Below are 14,636 nucleotides of genomic sequence, written 5' to 3'. Positions count from 1 at the left end.
TGAGAGTCAAAAATAAACCTCGAGTGAGTCCCTTCTGGCTTCTTCCCTAGAGGACCTTATCCACACCACCACACAGCCAACACTGAGCGAGCGACTCCGTTTGTCTCGTCGGGCGGAAGAACTAAAATGGCGGGAAGAGCGATATATTCTGTAACTTCATCTCCATCCTTGTGTATCCCTTATTCAGCTGCTTCATCTTCATCGATCTCACTATCTCGATTGGCGCTCCCTGTGCGGGTTTCTCCCCGAACCAACAGATTTCCCAGTTAATTTCTCTCCCGCATCTCTTTTAATTCGAGTCACTCTATGCAAAATTGCTTTCGAAATTCTTTTTTTCTTTTCTGTATGATATATCCGGACGAATTTGAATTGCAGGGATTCACTGCTCTATGTCTGCTAACGACATCAAAGCCGGAACCAATATCGAAGTCGATGGTGCTCCTTGGCGTGTTCTTGGTATCCTTCTTCCTCAATTCGCTATTTACTATTGGTTTATCTAATACTTGTAAGGTTTATGGAATTGGTATATAGTATTGTTTACTAGTTCATGAAGATTTAACCATTTGTTTTTGGCTTTGATGCTTGTACTTTTCTAGTCTATTGAGTTTTTTTTTTCTTGTTTTTTCTTTGGGGTAGAGTTTCTTCATGTGAAACCAGGGAAAGGTGCGGCATTTGTGAGGACTAAGATCAGGAACTATGTTAATGGCAGCACAGTGGAGAGAACATTTCGTGCTGGGATTTCTGTAATATCATCCTCTCCTTTTTGTTTTTCTTGTATCTTAATCCGACTAAATAATTCTAGTTGCACCATTTTGATTATTATGATCATTCTATGTTACAGGTCGAGGAAGCTAATATATACAAAGAAACCAAACAGTTCACATACAAAGATGGGTCTCAGTTTGTTTTCATGGATTTGGTATGTCACAATGGATCTTTACTTCTCTTACTCGCTGATGGGATAGCTTTAAAAATTGAGTACTAAAAATGTTATGATTTTCTTCTTGGTTATCAAATCTTCTTTTGTATTGTAGACCACATACGAAGAAACACGTCTTAATGAATCTGATATGGGTGAGAAGACGAAATGGCTGAAAGAAGGCATGGATTGCATTTTGCTGTATTGGAAAGACAAGGTACCCACTTTAACATGGAATTGTAAGTAGTTCACAGGACAGGATTAAGCGGTGATGCTAACTTGTTTCTGTCTGGACTGTTGCAAGGTTATCGATTTCGATCTACCAATTACAGTTAAGTTGAAAATTGTCGACGTTGATCCTGGCCTTCGCGGTGACACTGCACAAGGTAATAATGTTGCACAAACCTTTTTGCTGAGAGAGAATGGTCCTTGTGTTTTGGTTTAAACAAGCCTGAACCAAGTTGTGTGATGGATGTATAGGTGGATCAAAGCCAGCGACACTGGAAACAGGTGCAGTAGTTACTGTACCGCTCTTTATTAACGTAGGTGAAGAGATATTGGTGGACACTAGAACCGGTGCATACATGAACCGGGCGTGAGGCGGATCTACACCTAATTTAAGTTGGGTACTAAGTCAGGAGGCAATGATAAATCTTTTTTGCGTATATGAGTCAGGAGGCAATGACAAATATTTGTGGTTTTTTTTTGGAACTCCCGGAGATAATTATTCGATCACATAAGAAATTTGTGTAAGTATATTTAAATTTGAGTAACAACAGCAAATTCATCGTCAGAACCCCCATTGTTTCATACACAAAATAACATAATTTGGTTAAAACATGTATCAGCAACTCTTAACGTTGTTAGTGAAGTCGTCAAAGAGTCAGGTAACCCAATAAGTTGTTACGTAAACAACTATTAAGACGAAGACTAAGACAAAAGTTGAAGAAGGTTCAAGTTAGAGAGATTCGATGGAATATGCGATTGTAATCTTCTGAAAACGGAAAGTTATCACAACGTATATATGTATTTGATCTCACGGTTTGAGTTTTAGCTATTGCCAACCGTGGATTTGAAATCCGAAATCCACATAATCCGGGGAAAAAAAACAAGAATCAGGACGTTCTAAATGATGGGCTTGGATGAGAGGCGGCCCACCATAATAAAGAAAGAATTAGTGGACAAAAAAACCTCCGCCGCATATTTAACAACTGGTCAACGTTCTCCCAATAGGATACGAACACGTGTCTAGATCCCTGGATCTGCGATGCTTCTCTTAAATTCTCCTCTCGTCTTCATTTCCATCTTCGTCTCCTTCCCTCAGCCATCCTCTCTGGTAATAATCTCCCCTCTATCTCTTGCATTTGACTTTCCTTTTTAACATAGTTTACATTCGATGTTTTTTGTTTTTCTGGATCATATAGAAGTTATCAAAATCCATGATTTGTTTCTAAACCACAAAACGTTTTTTTTAGATTTCAGGTCATAGATCTCGATTTGCATGAAATTTGCTTATCAGTAGATCTGAATTATCGAAATTTTGGTTTTTTTTGTATCGATTCTGAATCCGGAGATTGTGTAGGGCTTTGGGTTTTATTCAAGATTGTGTCTTTGCAGTGAAAAATTATCCCTTTTGATTCTGCTTCTGTCTCTTCATAGATTTTGGTCATGTTTGAGATTTTGATATGTACATGTGGGTAGCCTCTGATGAATCTGTGAACTTTGATGTTCTTTGCAGAGAATATAAAACCTTCATGGCATTTGCGCACTTCTGCAGCATCCAGTGTTTCCTTAAAATCGGGAAACAACAAGAGCTTCTTCTCCTTGTCATCGGATTGCCTTTTCCCAAGATTTTTCAGATTAGCAATTGTTTTAGTCAGTTCTCTCCTCATTAATATCTGTCGTCGGTACAGAATCCCTCACCAGGCTTGTGGTGGTGAACTCTTGAAGCTTTCTCAGTGATTCTGTATCGATCTTTTTTTGTTTGTTGTTGTTGTTGTTGTGGACATTATGGTTTCCTCACAGCGTCCTGTCCCCAACAAAATCCAGAAACAGCAATATCTATCCATCAGCCCTTCAAATTCTTTCTTGAAAGATGATGATGTCGAACTTGAGTTCTCTGATGTGTTTGGTCCACTCCCTGAAGAGGCCAATGATATTGTCTACGACGAGCCTGCTGTTGTCTACAGTCGATCCCACTCATTGGTTGGCCCCTCTTCCCTCGATAGCCATTCTTTGAAGCTGACCAAGCTCACCTTACGCGAGACTGAGGACTCTATTGACTTGGTGGAATGTATTGAAGGCGAATCCTTAAAGGAAAACGATGAATTCTCTGGTAATGACGACAGTGACAGTGACAAAGCTCTAGAGGGAGATCTGGCCAAAGTCTCAGGTGTAGTAGGCAAAGATGATTTTGAGATTTTGAAGGTTGTTGGGAAAGGTGCATTTGGGAAAGTTTACCAGGTCAGGAAAAAGGAGACCTCTGAGATATACGCAATGAAGGTCATGAGGAAAGATCACATTATGGAGAAGAACCATGCAGAATACATGAAAGCTGAGCGCGATATTCTTACCAAAATTGATCATCCTTTTATCGTTCAACTTAAGTACTCTTTTCAGGTAAAAAATCCATCTTCCCTCTGTTTGCTGTTTTATAGTTCGATTTCATAAACGAGAGTTCTAATATATACCTTTTTATGCAGACCAAGTATAGGTTGTATCTTGTGCTTGACTTTATAAACGGAGGGCATCTTTTCTTCCAGCTCTATCACCAAGGGCTTTTCAAGTATGCTATTATTCCTTTATGAATTACTTAACAAGTATCACCAGAATTCTGCAAGGTTTAATATGGTTCTGTTTTTTACTCTTTTACAGAGAGGATTTGGCTCGTGTGTACACTGCAGAAATTGTCTCTGCAGTTTCCCATCTCCATGAGAAAGGCATAATGCATAGAGATCTAAAACCTGAAAACATACTCATGGACACAGATGGTCACGTGATGTTAACAGATTTCGGTTTAGCAAAGGAATTTGAAGAAAACACAAGATCAAACTCCATGTGCGGAACCACGGAGTATATGGCACCTGAAATCGTTCGAGGAAAAGGACATGATAAAGCGGCTGACTGGTGGAGCGTAGGGATTCTTCTATATGAAATGCTCACAGGAAAGGTAAAAGCCGCCTTCTTTGTAATTTGCATGCAGCCTCGTGTCTTGGTAATTTGTTAAGGTGATGTGTTGTGTGATGCAATTTGATTTCCTTTTGTAGCCTCCGTTTATGGGAAGCAAAGGAAAGATACAGCAGAGCATAGTGAAGGAAAAGATCAAGCTTCCGAAGTTTCTGTCTAATGAAGCTCATGCGATGCTGAAAGGGGTAAGTAAACATTCTTATGAGAAGACTCTTCTACAATCTTTTTTTACTTTGAAGCATTGGATTTAGAGCAATACTGATTCTGACTTTGTAATGAATATGTAGCTGCTGGCAAAAGAGCCAGAAAGGCGACTGGGAAGTGGACCGACTGGAGCAGAGGAAATAAAAAAGCACAAATGGTTTAAGGGAATAAACTGGAAGAAGTTGGAGGCTAGAGAAGTACAACCAAGTTTCAAGCCGGAGGTTTCGGGAAGACAATGCATAGCAAACTTCGACAAGTGTTGGACTGAAATGTCAGTTTTGGATTCTCCGGCAAGCAGTCCGAGTTCGGATCCAAAGGCCAATCCATTTACCAACTTCACATACGTGAGGCCTCCTCCTTCATTCCTTCACCGATCCACATCCAATTTGTAGATGAAACTATATATTATGTTATTCATGCTTATTTTGTTGTTGTTTTCCGCCAAACGTATGAACATGAAAACAATCTCGGTTGACTAAGAAGCTTAATTTATATTTGAGTTGAATCATGTTTTGGTTGAGTACCAATAATTAAAGTCGAACAACTAACAATGACCCTTTCGACCCTCGTGAAAAATAAAAAAAACGTTGAGAAAACGTGTACGTGATAACGATATGTAGCTTTTTGACCAGAGTGATCGTCTTGTAATGGCTTAAATAATGCCGGCCCAGTAAAAAACAGAGAAGAGTTTACGGTTTCCCAATAAAATACGAACACGTGTCCTGACCCCATGATCCGCGATAGCTTCCGAAAGACAATAAAAGAAGAAGCCACGCGCCTTCTGAAACCTTTTTTCCTTGTGGGTTTGGCAATCAATCACCTCTTTCCTTTTTAAGTTGTCTTTCTCTTCTTCTCGTCTCTCTCCTTCCTCAAAGCATATTCCCTGGTAAAATCCCTCTCTCTCCATCTTTGACTTTTAGCTCTCTCGCAGTATTTGGATTCCTTTTGTTATTCTAGTTTTAAATTTATCGTAAAGTTCATATATTGTTTCTACGACACGAAACCTTTTTTTAGGACCAGCTCATAATTTTTCTCTGTTTTGTTCTACAAATTGCTTGTGTTATGCGGCGGCACCTGTTCGCCTGATTCTCATACTAGATTTGAATTACAGATATTAGAGTTCTTTGTTATCCTCGAACCTGCTATAATTTTTAACCGATTCTGAATAGGGAAATTCTAAAACTTCTGCGTTTTATTTGGGTGGGATGATCATTTAAAGATATTAGGTCGGTGTGATGTTTTCTTAATGTCAAATATGTTGATTTTATTATAGCTTTTGGTAATTCTAAAAAAGAATATTTTTCATTTGCTTATTTTTTAATTCCGTATCCGTCTCTGTTCATTGTTTTTGGTCAATAATGAATGTATTTGAGTTTTTTTTTTTTTTTTTTTCATGATCATGTATGTCTTAACCCTCCCAAATTTTATGAACTGCAGATCATAAAGCACTTTGATGGCATTTGAGCACTTGTGCAGCAACCACTGTTTCCTTCAAATTGGGAAACAAGAAGAGCTCCTCTTCCTTGATTTTGGTCTGCTGTTCCAAATTTTCTCCCTCACTCACTCCATCTGTAGGAGACACTCACCAATCTGGTGAACTTGGGAAGCTTCGTTTCTCCGAGATCATTCTTTTGGCGATTTTTTAGAAATATGGTTTCTTCTCAGTGTCCTGTTGTTGCCAACAAAAACCTGACTGGCAAGCCATTTCAGAAACACCTCTATTTATCCATCAGCCCTCCAAAACCTGTCTTCAATGATAACCTTGAGCTCGACTTCTCTGATGTTTTTGGTCCAATGCCTGAAGCTAACTCCTCTGGAGACCCCAGTGATGTTCTCTGTGACGAGCCTGCTGTTGTCTACAGCCGATCCCACTCATTGGTTGGCCCATCTTCTGTCGTTAGCCTTTCTTTGAACCTGAACAAGCTTACCTTACGAGAGACTAAAAACTCAATTGACTTGGTGGAGGAGGAGTGTCTTGAAAAAAACGATGAATTCTCTGGGAATGATGATGACACTGACAGTGATAAATCTCCAGAGGGAGAGCTTGGGGACGTCTCATGTGTAGTAGGCATTGAGGACTTTGAGGTATTGAAGGTTGTGGGACAAGGTGCATTTGGGAAAGTGTATCAAGTCAGGAAAAAAGACACATCTGAGATATATGCCATGAAGGTCATGAGAAAAGATAAAATTGTTGAGAAGAACCATGCCGAATACATGAAAGCTGAGCGCGATATCCTTACCAAAATCGATCATCCATTCATTGTACAACTTAAATACTCTTTTCAGGTACATTTTCCACTTTTTGTTCTGTTTTGCATCCTTTTGATTTTACTTCACTACTTCTTAACTTACAGTGTTATACATTCCCTTGCAGACCAAGTACAGGCTCTATCTTGTGCTCGACTTTATAAACGGAGGTCATCTTTTCTTCCAGCTTTATCACCAAGGGCTTTTCAGGTTTAGTGTAAATTCTTTTTCTTTGAACCATCTTTGGAGTTTCGCTAGAATTTGTCTGCAAGGTTTAAATTAGTTCTGTTTTTTACTGTTTTACAGAGAGGACTTGGCTCGTGTGTACACTGCAGAAATCGTCTCTGCAGTTTCCCATCTACATGAGAAAGGCATAATGCATAGAGACCTTAAACCTGAAAACATACTCATGGACGTTGATGGCCACGTGATGTTAACCGATTTTGGTTTGGCAAAGGAATTTGAAGAAAACACAAGATCAAACTCCATGTGTGGAACTACCGAGTACATGGCCCCTGAAATTGTTCGCGGTAAAGGACACAATAAGGCTGCCGACTGGTGGAGCGTAGGGATCCTTCTCTATGAGATGCTCACTGGCAAGGTAAAAAAAGAAGTGTGTTTTTTTCTTTTTCTTTTGTTGCATACAGAGTGGTATTTGTATAGATGATAACTGAAAATTGTGTTGTGATGCCATTGTTTTCATTGTGCAGCCGCCGTTTGTAGGGAGCAAAGGAATGATACAGCAGAGAATAGTAAAGGAAAAGATCAAGCTTCCGAAGTTTCTGTCTAATGAAGCTCATGCTTTACTGAAAGGGGTAAGTAAACATTTTTATGAGAGAAGAAACAATCTTTTTATACTTTGAAGCATTAGATTTAGAGCAATTCTGATTCTGACTTTGTAATGAATATGTAGCTGCTGGCAAAAGAGCCGGAAAGGCGACTGGGAAGTGGACCGACTGGAGCAGAGGAGATTAAAAAGCACAAATGGTTTAAGGGAATAAACTGGAAGAAGCTGGAAGCTAGAGAAGTACAACCAAGTTTCAAACCGGAGGTTTCAGGAAGACAATGCATAGCAAATTTTGACAAGTGTTGGACTGAAATGTCTGTTTTGGATTCTCCAGCAAGCAGTCCCAGTTCGGATCCTAAGGCCAATCCATTTACCAACTTCACATACGTGAGGCCTCCTCCTTCATTCCTTCACAGATCCACATCCAACTTGTAAATGAAGTATACTCATGTTACTCCGAAACATATGAACATGTAAAAAATATACGGTTGACTAAAAAACCTGTTTTATAGTACTTGATTTATGATATCTTATTAAAATTAATGAAAAAGGAATGTTTTGATCGAGAAGAGATAGTTAAATTATTGAACCAGAGCTGCTAATATTGACCTTTGACCTTCTTCAACGAATTAAAACGTAAATAAGATGATAAAGATGTTTCTTTGGACCAGACTAGTAGTTAGCATTACCTTTATAAATTAGACTCTAGTTTAAATATAAAGTTCAAGTGAAAGTCAAATGGTTCTTTTGAGTCTCTTACTTACAATACAAATTGCAAATAGTTCCTAGAATTATTGACAAACTCTCTGTTCTTGGCCAAAAACCCCTATATGTTGATGATTTTGAAGAAGAGTCATTTCTTCACTTGTAATATATATTAGCTCCTATCAGATTTCAGACTAGTTACAATATTTTAGCTCCGATTTTTTTGGCCTTATTCTCTGTAGTCATGTATATGTGCTGGTTCTATCTGGTTTAGAAACCGTCCAAGCCCTATCCATGACCATAATAAGGTGACTTCAGGCTTCTCTCATCTCGATCTCTGCTTGAGCGATTTGCGAAGGTAGTAGTATACAAATAAGAATTCGATTGTGGACAAACGAAATATCCGCAAGTTTAAGAGAAAGGATCGAGATGTCATAAATACTGAGGCATTGGATGATTTGCCTTTCATTAGTAAAGTGTGTATATGATATCAAAGAAGAAATCAAAGTAGTGGCTTGCAACATTTTAGTTTGCTACGTTTCAAGGATATATTGAGTACTGAGAGAATTGAAAAAGATGCATACTATATAAAAACAGGAAGCTCTTCTAACTCAAATTGTTTTTAGTGACCTTTTAAAACATTTTACATTACACAACCAAATTGATCACACGGTGAAAAAGACACAGAGAACAGACCTCAGAAGAACAAAAGGCAGCTATAGTAGAGTCAAGATCGTTGAGGACTAGCAGGCACAGAATCAATGATAGAAGTAATCTTCTTTTGTAGCTCTGGTTTGTTTGCTCCAACAAGCTTTCCTATTTGCTGTCCATTCTTTAGGAAGAAGAAGGTTGGTGTTGCCTTTATGTCCCATGATGAGCTAAAATCCTGCAACAGAATCATCACACAAATACATTTAAAGATACATATATGAAAAGAGAGAGGAGAAGACGCAAACAATCATTAGATACACACTTACGCTGAGTTCATCAACATCTACAAGAAGGAACATGATATTAGGGTGTTTCTCTGAGAGCTCGATGTAGAATGGTGCCACAATCTTACAAGGTCCACACCATGTCGCGCTGAAGTTTGCAACCACCTGTTTACAGAGAAGAGAGGATATATGGCTTATTTATGAGATTGGGATTGAGATTGAAAACACACACACACACACACACACTCGATGAGAAGAACAAAAAAAAAAGAGAGGAGAATATTACGATTTTGCCATCACGGCCAGCTTCAGCTAATTTGTCATCCCAGATCTCTTTGGTTGTAACCAGATGAACATTGCCACCGGAAAACTCAACGTTGTGGATTGAATCATCGTCTCCTTTACCCTACGTAGCAAAGCAAACAACAACAACAACAAAAAAAATCCTCTTTTTTTACATTATCATCGCAAAAAAACAACAAATACAATCAGGACAACATGCGACAAAATAAAAAACCAAAGGGGGTTTTGTTGTTTTAATTCATTACCTTAGAGACGCAGCTACCCATTTGAATGTTGTGGAAATACGAATTCGCCTGAAATATATATAAAAATCGATTCTTTTTTCTTTTTTTTTTTGTTGCAATTTTCCTGGAATTAAAAAAAAAAGAAGAAAACTTTCAGTTCATCGAATTGCGAAGAGGGTTTTCAATAATAACACGAATAAACCGAAAACTTGAAAACAGTTTAGGCAACCAAAAAATAAAAAAAAAGAGAATCTAAACGAGGAAAGAACGGACCTTTGAGATCGGATAATAACGATCAGAGAGGCTGAAAAGCCTAAAACTTTTAGAGAGACAAACAAAGAGAAGAAGGAAGAGAAAGGAGATAATTTACTTTTTTACCTAAACTTTTTGTGTGTGTGTGTTGAGGATGGATGATGAAGAAAATGGAAGAAACGCAGTCGTATTGAAGTGGGGGAGACCAAATTATAAGAGTCGTTGATTGGAGAAGAAGCTCTCCCTCCCTCCACCATTAAAATGACCCAACTTCTATTTTATTTCTATTTAAATTACGACTTTGCCCTCCTCTTCTCCTCTCTGTCCGTCCCACCTTTTTTTTTTTTTTTTTTCCTTTTTCGAGATTTTCACTTTATTAGTTGGTTTTTTTTAACGCTTTACTAAATAAATTTGAGTAAATTATAATGAAATTGCATTGTATAGTTCCTTTTCTTAATTGTTTTTTTCTAATTTTTTTTATATGTACTTTTCAAAATTATAATTAAATTGGATAGTTCCTTTTTCTTAATTATGTACTTTTAACAGTTTTTTTTTATTTGCCAAGTCTTAAAGTTAGATTGCTCTACCTTTTTTTTTTTTTTTGTAGTTTGTCGGCAATTGAGATTGCAGTTACACATGCAATGAAGAAAGTATCGAAACAAACAATGTGAATAGATAGTTCGATGCCACAATTATCTAATTTGTGACTACTACTAGTCTTCTAATAAGTATGAGTTAATTGATACCACAATCATCTAATTTTTTTTTAGTGACTAATACAGATATTCCTTTAAATAATGAAAGCATATTAATAGTGAAAAAAAAGGGGAACATCTACGTAGCTTCACACAGGGTTATCTTTTAAGAACACCAAAAAGGACTTCAAAGCTTATTTTTCAAGTTAGAAGACAAGTCAACCCCATTGTACAGATCTACACCAAAAAGGACTTTAATCTCTCAATTTTTTCCCATCTACTATATTGTACATTTGTACTACTAGTTATATTCCTTGCCAATTGTTGATAAAGAAAAGACATTGCAATTTTCTTACGTACTACTCTATAGTGTTTATAAAATGAGTACTACTATTTAATAACAAAACGCCAATTTTCCGAACTTTTTAGGAGCACTAATGAGTAATATTACAACTTTTTGTTTAAAAGTATGTCACACATATAGCTACTCCAAAATAGTTTGATGGTAATACTCAAAAGGATGAATGAAGATTGTTGTAGGTTAAAAAAACTCCACTTTTGAAAACGAGTCTATAGACTCTTTTAAGTGATGAGAGAAAATCATAATGTAGATCAGGTGAATATAGATAATTAAGATCAGCTAATTAGTCGTTCGATTATGATAACATAATATATCGTTTGCTAATAATAAACCCCACAAAAATCATATTTTTTTTCTTCAAATTTCCACTTCCATGCAAAAATAACAGAACCTTTTGGCTCTGTTTTATCATCAAGTGGCATACTTCTGTGTCCAGCTTTGCGCAATCGACTCGTACTTGGGTTTATCTACCAAGTACATCTCGGCTATCTCCGGCACAAGAGGATCTTTCGGGTTCGGGTCATTCAACAGCGAGCAAATCGACAACAAAACCTAAGAACACAACATCGATCACTCTCATTAACACACCAAAAAAAAAAAAAAAAAACTCATACAAAATACCACAACATACAAACACACAAACCTTGGATATGGTAAGAGCGGGACTCCATTGCTCTTTCAGGATATCAAGGCAAATGCTTCCATTGCTATTGATGTTTGGGTGGTACACCTTAGTCATGAAAGAAACCTACAACATAGTATACACATCTCTAATAAGCCTGATGATCATTAAAAAATCATGTCACAAGAGATGATTAATTGGTGAAAAACACACAACAGTACCTTTGGTGGCTTGAAAGGGTAATCTGGAGGAAAGCGAATGGTGACCATAAATACTCCTCCGGCATACGGACTGTCATGGGGTCCCATGATAGTTGCTTGCCAATGGGTCATGTCTTCACCCACAGGACCTATAATAAAAGAATGACGACGTTACAATATTTCTTCATCAACTCGCACAACAAAACAAAACATAAAGGAATCAATCGGCTAAAAAAAAATCAGCCAAGAAAAGGGAGATTACCTGCGCTACAGTTTGAAGGAGGATCTCTTTGCAGATCCCTGAGCTCTCTCGCAATACGATTTGAAGCCATGCTCTTAGACACGTAAAACTTGCGGAAACTGCAACAAGACAAGGCAACGCAATGAGTATTATGGAGAGAAAGAGAAGAAAAATTAAAATAATTCAACTAATTAACAACACATAAAAGATCATAGAGGAAGAGCATGATTCCGAAACAAACAACACAGACGCAGGTAACGTAGGAGATCAGAAACCCTAACTAACTAACAAGTTACAAGAATTGGAAACCAGAAAACAGAGAGAGCAAGGTTCGAGAGATAATCAGTTAGGGTTCGAGAGATGAGTACCACAACCGAAGCTTCTTTGACGGCCACTGACGAGAGAAGAGAATCTAAAAAATACGGAATGCAGCGAGCGAGCGTAAGAGATAAAGGGAGAGGGTCTCCTTGTGTTTATTTATATTAGCCAGAGAATCTAAGAGTCAGTCTGGAAGCTTCTAATTCTCGTGCCAAATATGTCTATTTTCTAAAGTGATCAACTCATCATAAAACTTCATAACTTCTACTTTCTGAAAAGTTAAATAAAAGTTTAGCAAAATGTCCTAAATATGATTTGGAAATCTTTTTCTTTTTTTTAAAAGAATGACTTGGAAATCTTACTTATATTTTTGGACAAAAATACTTACATAAAACAAAAACATTAGCTAAAATAAAAAATAAAAAACCATTTAAAATCAGTTAAAATAGAAAATAGTTACAAAATTATTTATGAAAAGTTGAAAACCATAAATTAAAGCTGTTAAAATTAACATTACCTAGAAATCAATTGAGCTAAATTACACCTCTTCAAGATTAGTAGGATGAGATGAGATGAGATGATCAATCCGGGTTGTTTTCCTTGAGAACCTAAAGACGAGGAATTGCTCATCATCATCATCCACATTTCAGAGTCTATTGATCATTCTTCTCAGCATTAATGGGGAAAGATGAAGCTCATCCTCCTCAAGATTCAATCAAGAAATCTTCAAATGTGACTGTAATTGCTGACATTATGTGATGCATACGTCTTCTGTCATGAGTGGACCAGACAACCCAAACATGGCGTTTGGGGTGGTTGCAACCAAGTGAGGAAGGAAACAAGAGAGTAAAAAAGTAGACCCATCGAAATAAATAATAGCTAATAGTGATCAGAACAGAAGAAGAGTAGGTACAGCTAAGTTTTTCGATGACAATCACATGATACCGTTTGCAGTGTCTTTTTAAATAAGTTTTATATATATTTCCATGCGCAATAACAGAGTTCCACTGCTTGTCTCGATCGAAACCAGACCACATTTGTCTTATCGCAGTCGACTCATACTTGGATCTATCTGTCTTGTATATATTAGCAATCTCCGGCACAAGAGAATCATCAGGGTTTGGGTCAGTCAGCAGCAAGCAAAAATACAACAAAACCTGATTTCCATAGCATCAACCACTCGCGTTCAAAATACGAACATAAGTGTGTTTAAATGGTAGTAGGGTAGGGATACAAAACAAAAACCTTGGATATGGTAATAGTAGCGGGAGTCCATTGCTCTTCCAGGTTATCAACGCATATGCTTCCATTCCTATCGATGTTTGGGTGATACACCATAGTCTTAAAAAACACCTGCTAAATCGTATACACATCATACATGCATAAGATCTATGATTTAAAACAAAAACCAATGATCTTAAGAATGTCTCACTCTGCAACAGAACAGAACAAACACCTTTGGTGGGGTCGTAAGGATAATTAGGAGGAAAATGAATGGAAACAAAAAATACTCCTCAGGCATAAGGGCTTCCAGGGGATCCCCATGATAGTTGCTTGCCAATGAAACATGTCCTCAGCCACTGGACCTAAAATACAATGTGACAGCAAAGTTAGATCAGTAGAGAACATATTAGCAAGAGGTACATAGAAGACGAGACATACTTGACATAAACTGAGCTCTGGGGACATGAAATGAAAGCTTTTACCAAAAAGAACTCTCAGAGGCATAATATCGATTCGGTGAATAAAAGTTTTATTATATAAACCTAACATCAAACTGGTGAAATATTAACGAATATAGTTCAGTCTCCAGTGCGAAATTAATGGTTTAGAGAAGTGAGAGATTTTACCTGCGCTGCAATGTGAAGGAGGATCCTTGTGCAGATCTTTGAGCTCCTTCAAAATCCGCTTCGAAGCCGAAGCCATGCGTCAGACACAACCAAAACTGCGTACACAAGAGATCAGTGAGTAGTAAGACGAAGATTCCGAACCAAACAGCAAAGAGTAAGTGATCAGAAAAACCTGAAAGCTAATCCTAAGGAAATTTAGGGGTTTTACCAAAGAGGGATGGTGGAATTGGACTACAGCTTCTCTTCTACTCCTAGTTTTGTCTCTTTATTATAGTCAGAGAGAATCCAAACAAGTCAGTCATGAGTCAGCACGCTGACCTAAATATATTTATGGGTAAGTTTGCATTTTAGTACGTTTTTGTAACTTAATTAGTATTTTAGTACATACACTATTCAAAAGTAGTGTAATTGAAACCCTCACCATGAATGGTTTTAATTTTAAGTGTGCGATTAGTTTTTGGTTTTTTTTAGTCTCTTTTTTATTTGTAAGTTAAAATAAAGTTCAAAATCCAAATCACAAGAGTCCTTTTTTGGGTGATTGAAAAATTGAATAAAATATAAAAACCAAATAAACCAAAAAACCAAAC

The 14,636-nt window shown here is 37.3% G+C and overlaps 5 protein-coding genes across 8 annotated transcripts; 3 read left to right on the top strand and 2 right to left on the bottom strand.

Annotated features, from left to right (window-relative positions):
- The first annotated feature begins 1 nt into the window (after window position 1).
- On the top strand, window positions 2-1,712 carry LOC104764563 (uncharacterized). The gene is made up of 7 exons (XM_010488118.3): window positions 2-265; window positions 376-456; window positions 637-743; window positions 842-919; window positions 1,035-1,136; window positions 1,224-1,305; window positions 1,400-1,712. The coding sequence occupies exons 1-7, from the start codon at window positions 127-129 to the stop codon at window positions 1,516-1,518; spliced, it is 708 nt and encodes a 235-aa protein (XP_010486420.1). The 5' UTR covers window positions 2-126; the 3' UTR covers window positions 1,519-1,712.
- A 263-nt stretch (window positions 1,713-1,975) lies between these two features.
- Window positions 1,976-4,817, top strand: LOC104764562 (serine/threonine-protein kinase AtPK1/AtPK6). Its single transcript, XM_010488117.3, has 6 exons — window positions 1,976-2,255; window positions 2,658-3,538; window positions 3,622-3,704; window positions 3,794-4,088; window positions 4,186-4,290; window positions 4,393-4,817. Exons 2-6 carry the CDS (start codon window positions 2,930-2,932, stop codon window positions 4,699-4,701), a joined length of 1,401 nt encoding a protein of 466 aa, XP_010486419.1. The 5' UTR covers window positions 1,976-2,255; window positions 2,658-2,929; the 3' UTR covers window positions 4,702-4,817.
- A 255-nt stretch (window positions 4,818-5,072) lies between these two features.
- On the top strand, window positions 5,073-7,907 carry LOC104764561 (serine/threonine-protein kinase AtPK2/AtPK19-like). Of its 2 annotated transcripts, none has more exons than XM_010488115.3 (6): window positions 5,073-5,195; window positions 5,747-6,595; window positions 6,684-6,766; window positions 6,863-7,157; window positions 7,267-7,371; window positions 7,470-7,907. In XM_010488115.3, exons 2-6 carry the CDS (start codon window positions 5,960-5,962, stop codon window positions 7,776-7,778), a joined length of 1,428 nt encoding a protein of 475 aa, XP_010486417.1. In that variant the 5' UTR covers window positions 5,073-5,195; window positions 5,747-5,959; the 3' UTR covers window positions 7,779-7,907. The 2 variants fall into 2 exon arrangements, with proteins under 2 accessions (XP_010486417.1, XP_010486418.1); XM_010488116.3 differs by having other exon boundaries at window positions 5,181-5,535.
- A 708-nt stretch (window positions 7,908-8,615) lies between these two features.
- LOC104764560 (thioredoxin H9) lies at window positions 8,616-10,025 on the bottom strand. 2 transcript variants are annotated; one of them, XM_010488112.3, is made up of 5 exons: window positions 9,784-10,025; window positions 9,532-9,634; window positions 9,270-9,389; window positions 9,026-9,148; window positions 8,616-8,934 (listed from the first exon to the last, which is right to left on the bottom strand). In XM_010488112.3, the coding sequence occupies exons 2-5, from the start codon at window positions 9,550-9,552 to the stop codon at window positions 8,776-8,778; spliced, it is 423 nt and encodes a 140-aa protein (XP_010486414.1). In that variant the 5' UTR covers window positions 9,553-9,634; window positions 9,784-10,025; the 3' UTR covers window positions 8,616-8,775. The 2 variants fall into 2 exon arrangements, with proteins under 2 accessions (XP_010486414.1, XP_010486413.1); XM_010488111.3 differs by having other exon boundaries at window positions 9,889-10,015.
- Window positions 10,026-11,060: 1,035 nt separating this feature from the next.
- Window positions 11,061-13,234, bottom strand: LOC104764558 (ubiquitin-conjugating enzyme E2 11-like). Of its 2 annotated transcripts, none has more exons than XM_010488110.3 (6): window positions 12,717-13,234; window positions 12,250-12,293; window positions 11,903-12,000; window positions 11,662-11,789; window positions 11,462-11,566; window positions 11,061-11,370 (listed from the first exon to the last, which is right to left on the bottom strand). In XM_010488110.3, the coding sequence occupies exons 3-6, from the start codon at window positions 11,970-11,972 to the stop codon at window positions 11,230-11,232; spliced, it is 444 nt and encodes a 147-aa protein (XP_010486412.1). In that variant the 5' UTR covers window positions 11,973-12,000; window positions 12,250-12,293; window positions 12,717-13,234; the 3' UTR covers window positions 11,061-11,229. The 2 variants fall into 2 exon arrangements, with proteins under 2 accessions (XP_010486412.1, XP_010486410.1); XM_010488108.3 differs by having other exon boundaries at window positions 12,250-12,470; window positions 12,717-12,813.
- Window positions 13,235-14,636: the final 1,402 nt, after the last annotated feature.

The sequence above is a fragment of the Camelina sativa genome, chromosome 19 (genome assembly GCF_030686135.1).
Source record: "Camelina sativa cultivar CO46 ecotype springtype chromosome 19, ASM3068613v1".
NCBI classification, from domain to species: domain Eukaryota; kingdom Viridiplantae; phylum Streptophyta; class Magnoliopsida; order Brassicales; family Brassicaceae; genus Camelina; species Camelina sativa.
The sequence above is the reverse complement of the archived record's forward strand: the minus strand, read 5'-3'. Positions and strand labels throughout refer to the sequence as shown.

Excerpts from the sequence above, each read along its gene's own strand:
- LOC104764563 (XM_010488118.3), top strand. The coding sequence starts at position 127 with ATGGCGGGAAGAGCGATATATTCTGTAACTTCATCTCCATCCTTGTGT. Across the intron at positions 457-636 it reads TGCTCCTTGGCGTGTTCTTG|AGTTTCTTCATGTGAAACCA; the intron begins GTATCCTTCTTC and ends TCTTTGGGGTAG. Across the intron at positions 1,306-1,399 it reads TCGCGGTGACACTGCACAAG|GTGGATCAAAGCCAGCGACA; the intron begins GTAATAATGTTG and ends ATGGATGTATAG.
- LOC104764562 (XM_010488117.3), top strand. The coding sequence starts at position 2,930 with ATGGTTTCCTCACAGCGTCCTGTCCCCAACAAAATCCAGAAACAGCAA. Across the intron at positions 3,705-3,793 it reads TATCACCAAGGGCTTTTCAA|AGAGGATTTGGCTCGTGTGT; the intron begins GTATGCTATTAT and ends ACTCTTTTACAG. Across the intron at positions 4,089-4,185 it reads ATGAAATGCTCACAGGAAAG|CCTCCGTTTATGGGAAGCAA; the intron begins GTAAAAGCCGCC and ends TTCCTTTTGTAG.
- LOC104764561 (XM_010488115.3), top strand. The coding sequence starts at position 5,960 with ATGGTTTCTTCTCAGTGTCCTGTTGTTGCCAACAAAAACCTGACTGGC. Across the intron at positions 6,767-6,862 it reads TATCACCAAGGGCTTTTCAG|AGAGGACTTGGCTCGTGTGT; the intron begins GTTTAGTGTAAA and ends ACTGTTTTACAG. Across the intron at positions 7,372-7,469 it reads CTCATGCTTTACTGAAAGGG|CTGCTGGCAAAAGAGCCGGA; the intron begins GTAAGTAAACAT and ends ATGAATATGTAG.
- LOC104764560 (XM_010488112.3), bottom strand. The coding sequence starts at position 9,552 with ATGGGTAGCTGCGTCTCTAAG. Across the intron at positions 9,149-9,269 it reads CTGGCCGTGATGGCAAAATC|GTGGTTGCAAACTTCAGCGC; the intron begins GTAATATTCTCC and ends CTCTGTAAACAG. Across the intron at positions 8,935-9,025 it reads TAGATGTTGATGAACTCAGC|GATTTTAGCTCATCATGGGA; the intron begins GTAAGTGTGTAT and ends ATTCTGTTGCAG.
- LOC104764558 (XM_010488110.3), bottom strand. The coding sequence starts at position 11,972 with ATGGCTTCAAATCGTATTGCGAGAGAGCTCAGGGATCTGCAAAGAGAT. Across the intron at positions 11,567-11,661 it reads ACCCTTTCAAGCCACCAAAG|GTTTCTTTCATGACTAAGGT; the intron begins GTACTGTTGTGT and ends ACTATGTTGTAG. Across the intron at positions 11,371-11,461 it reads CCGCTCTTACCATATCCAAG|GTTTTGTTGTCGATTTGCTC; the intron begins GTTTGTGTGTTT and ends TTGTGTTCTTAG.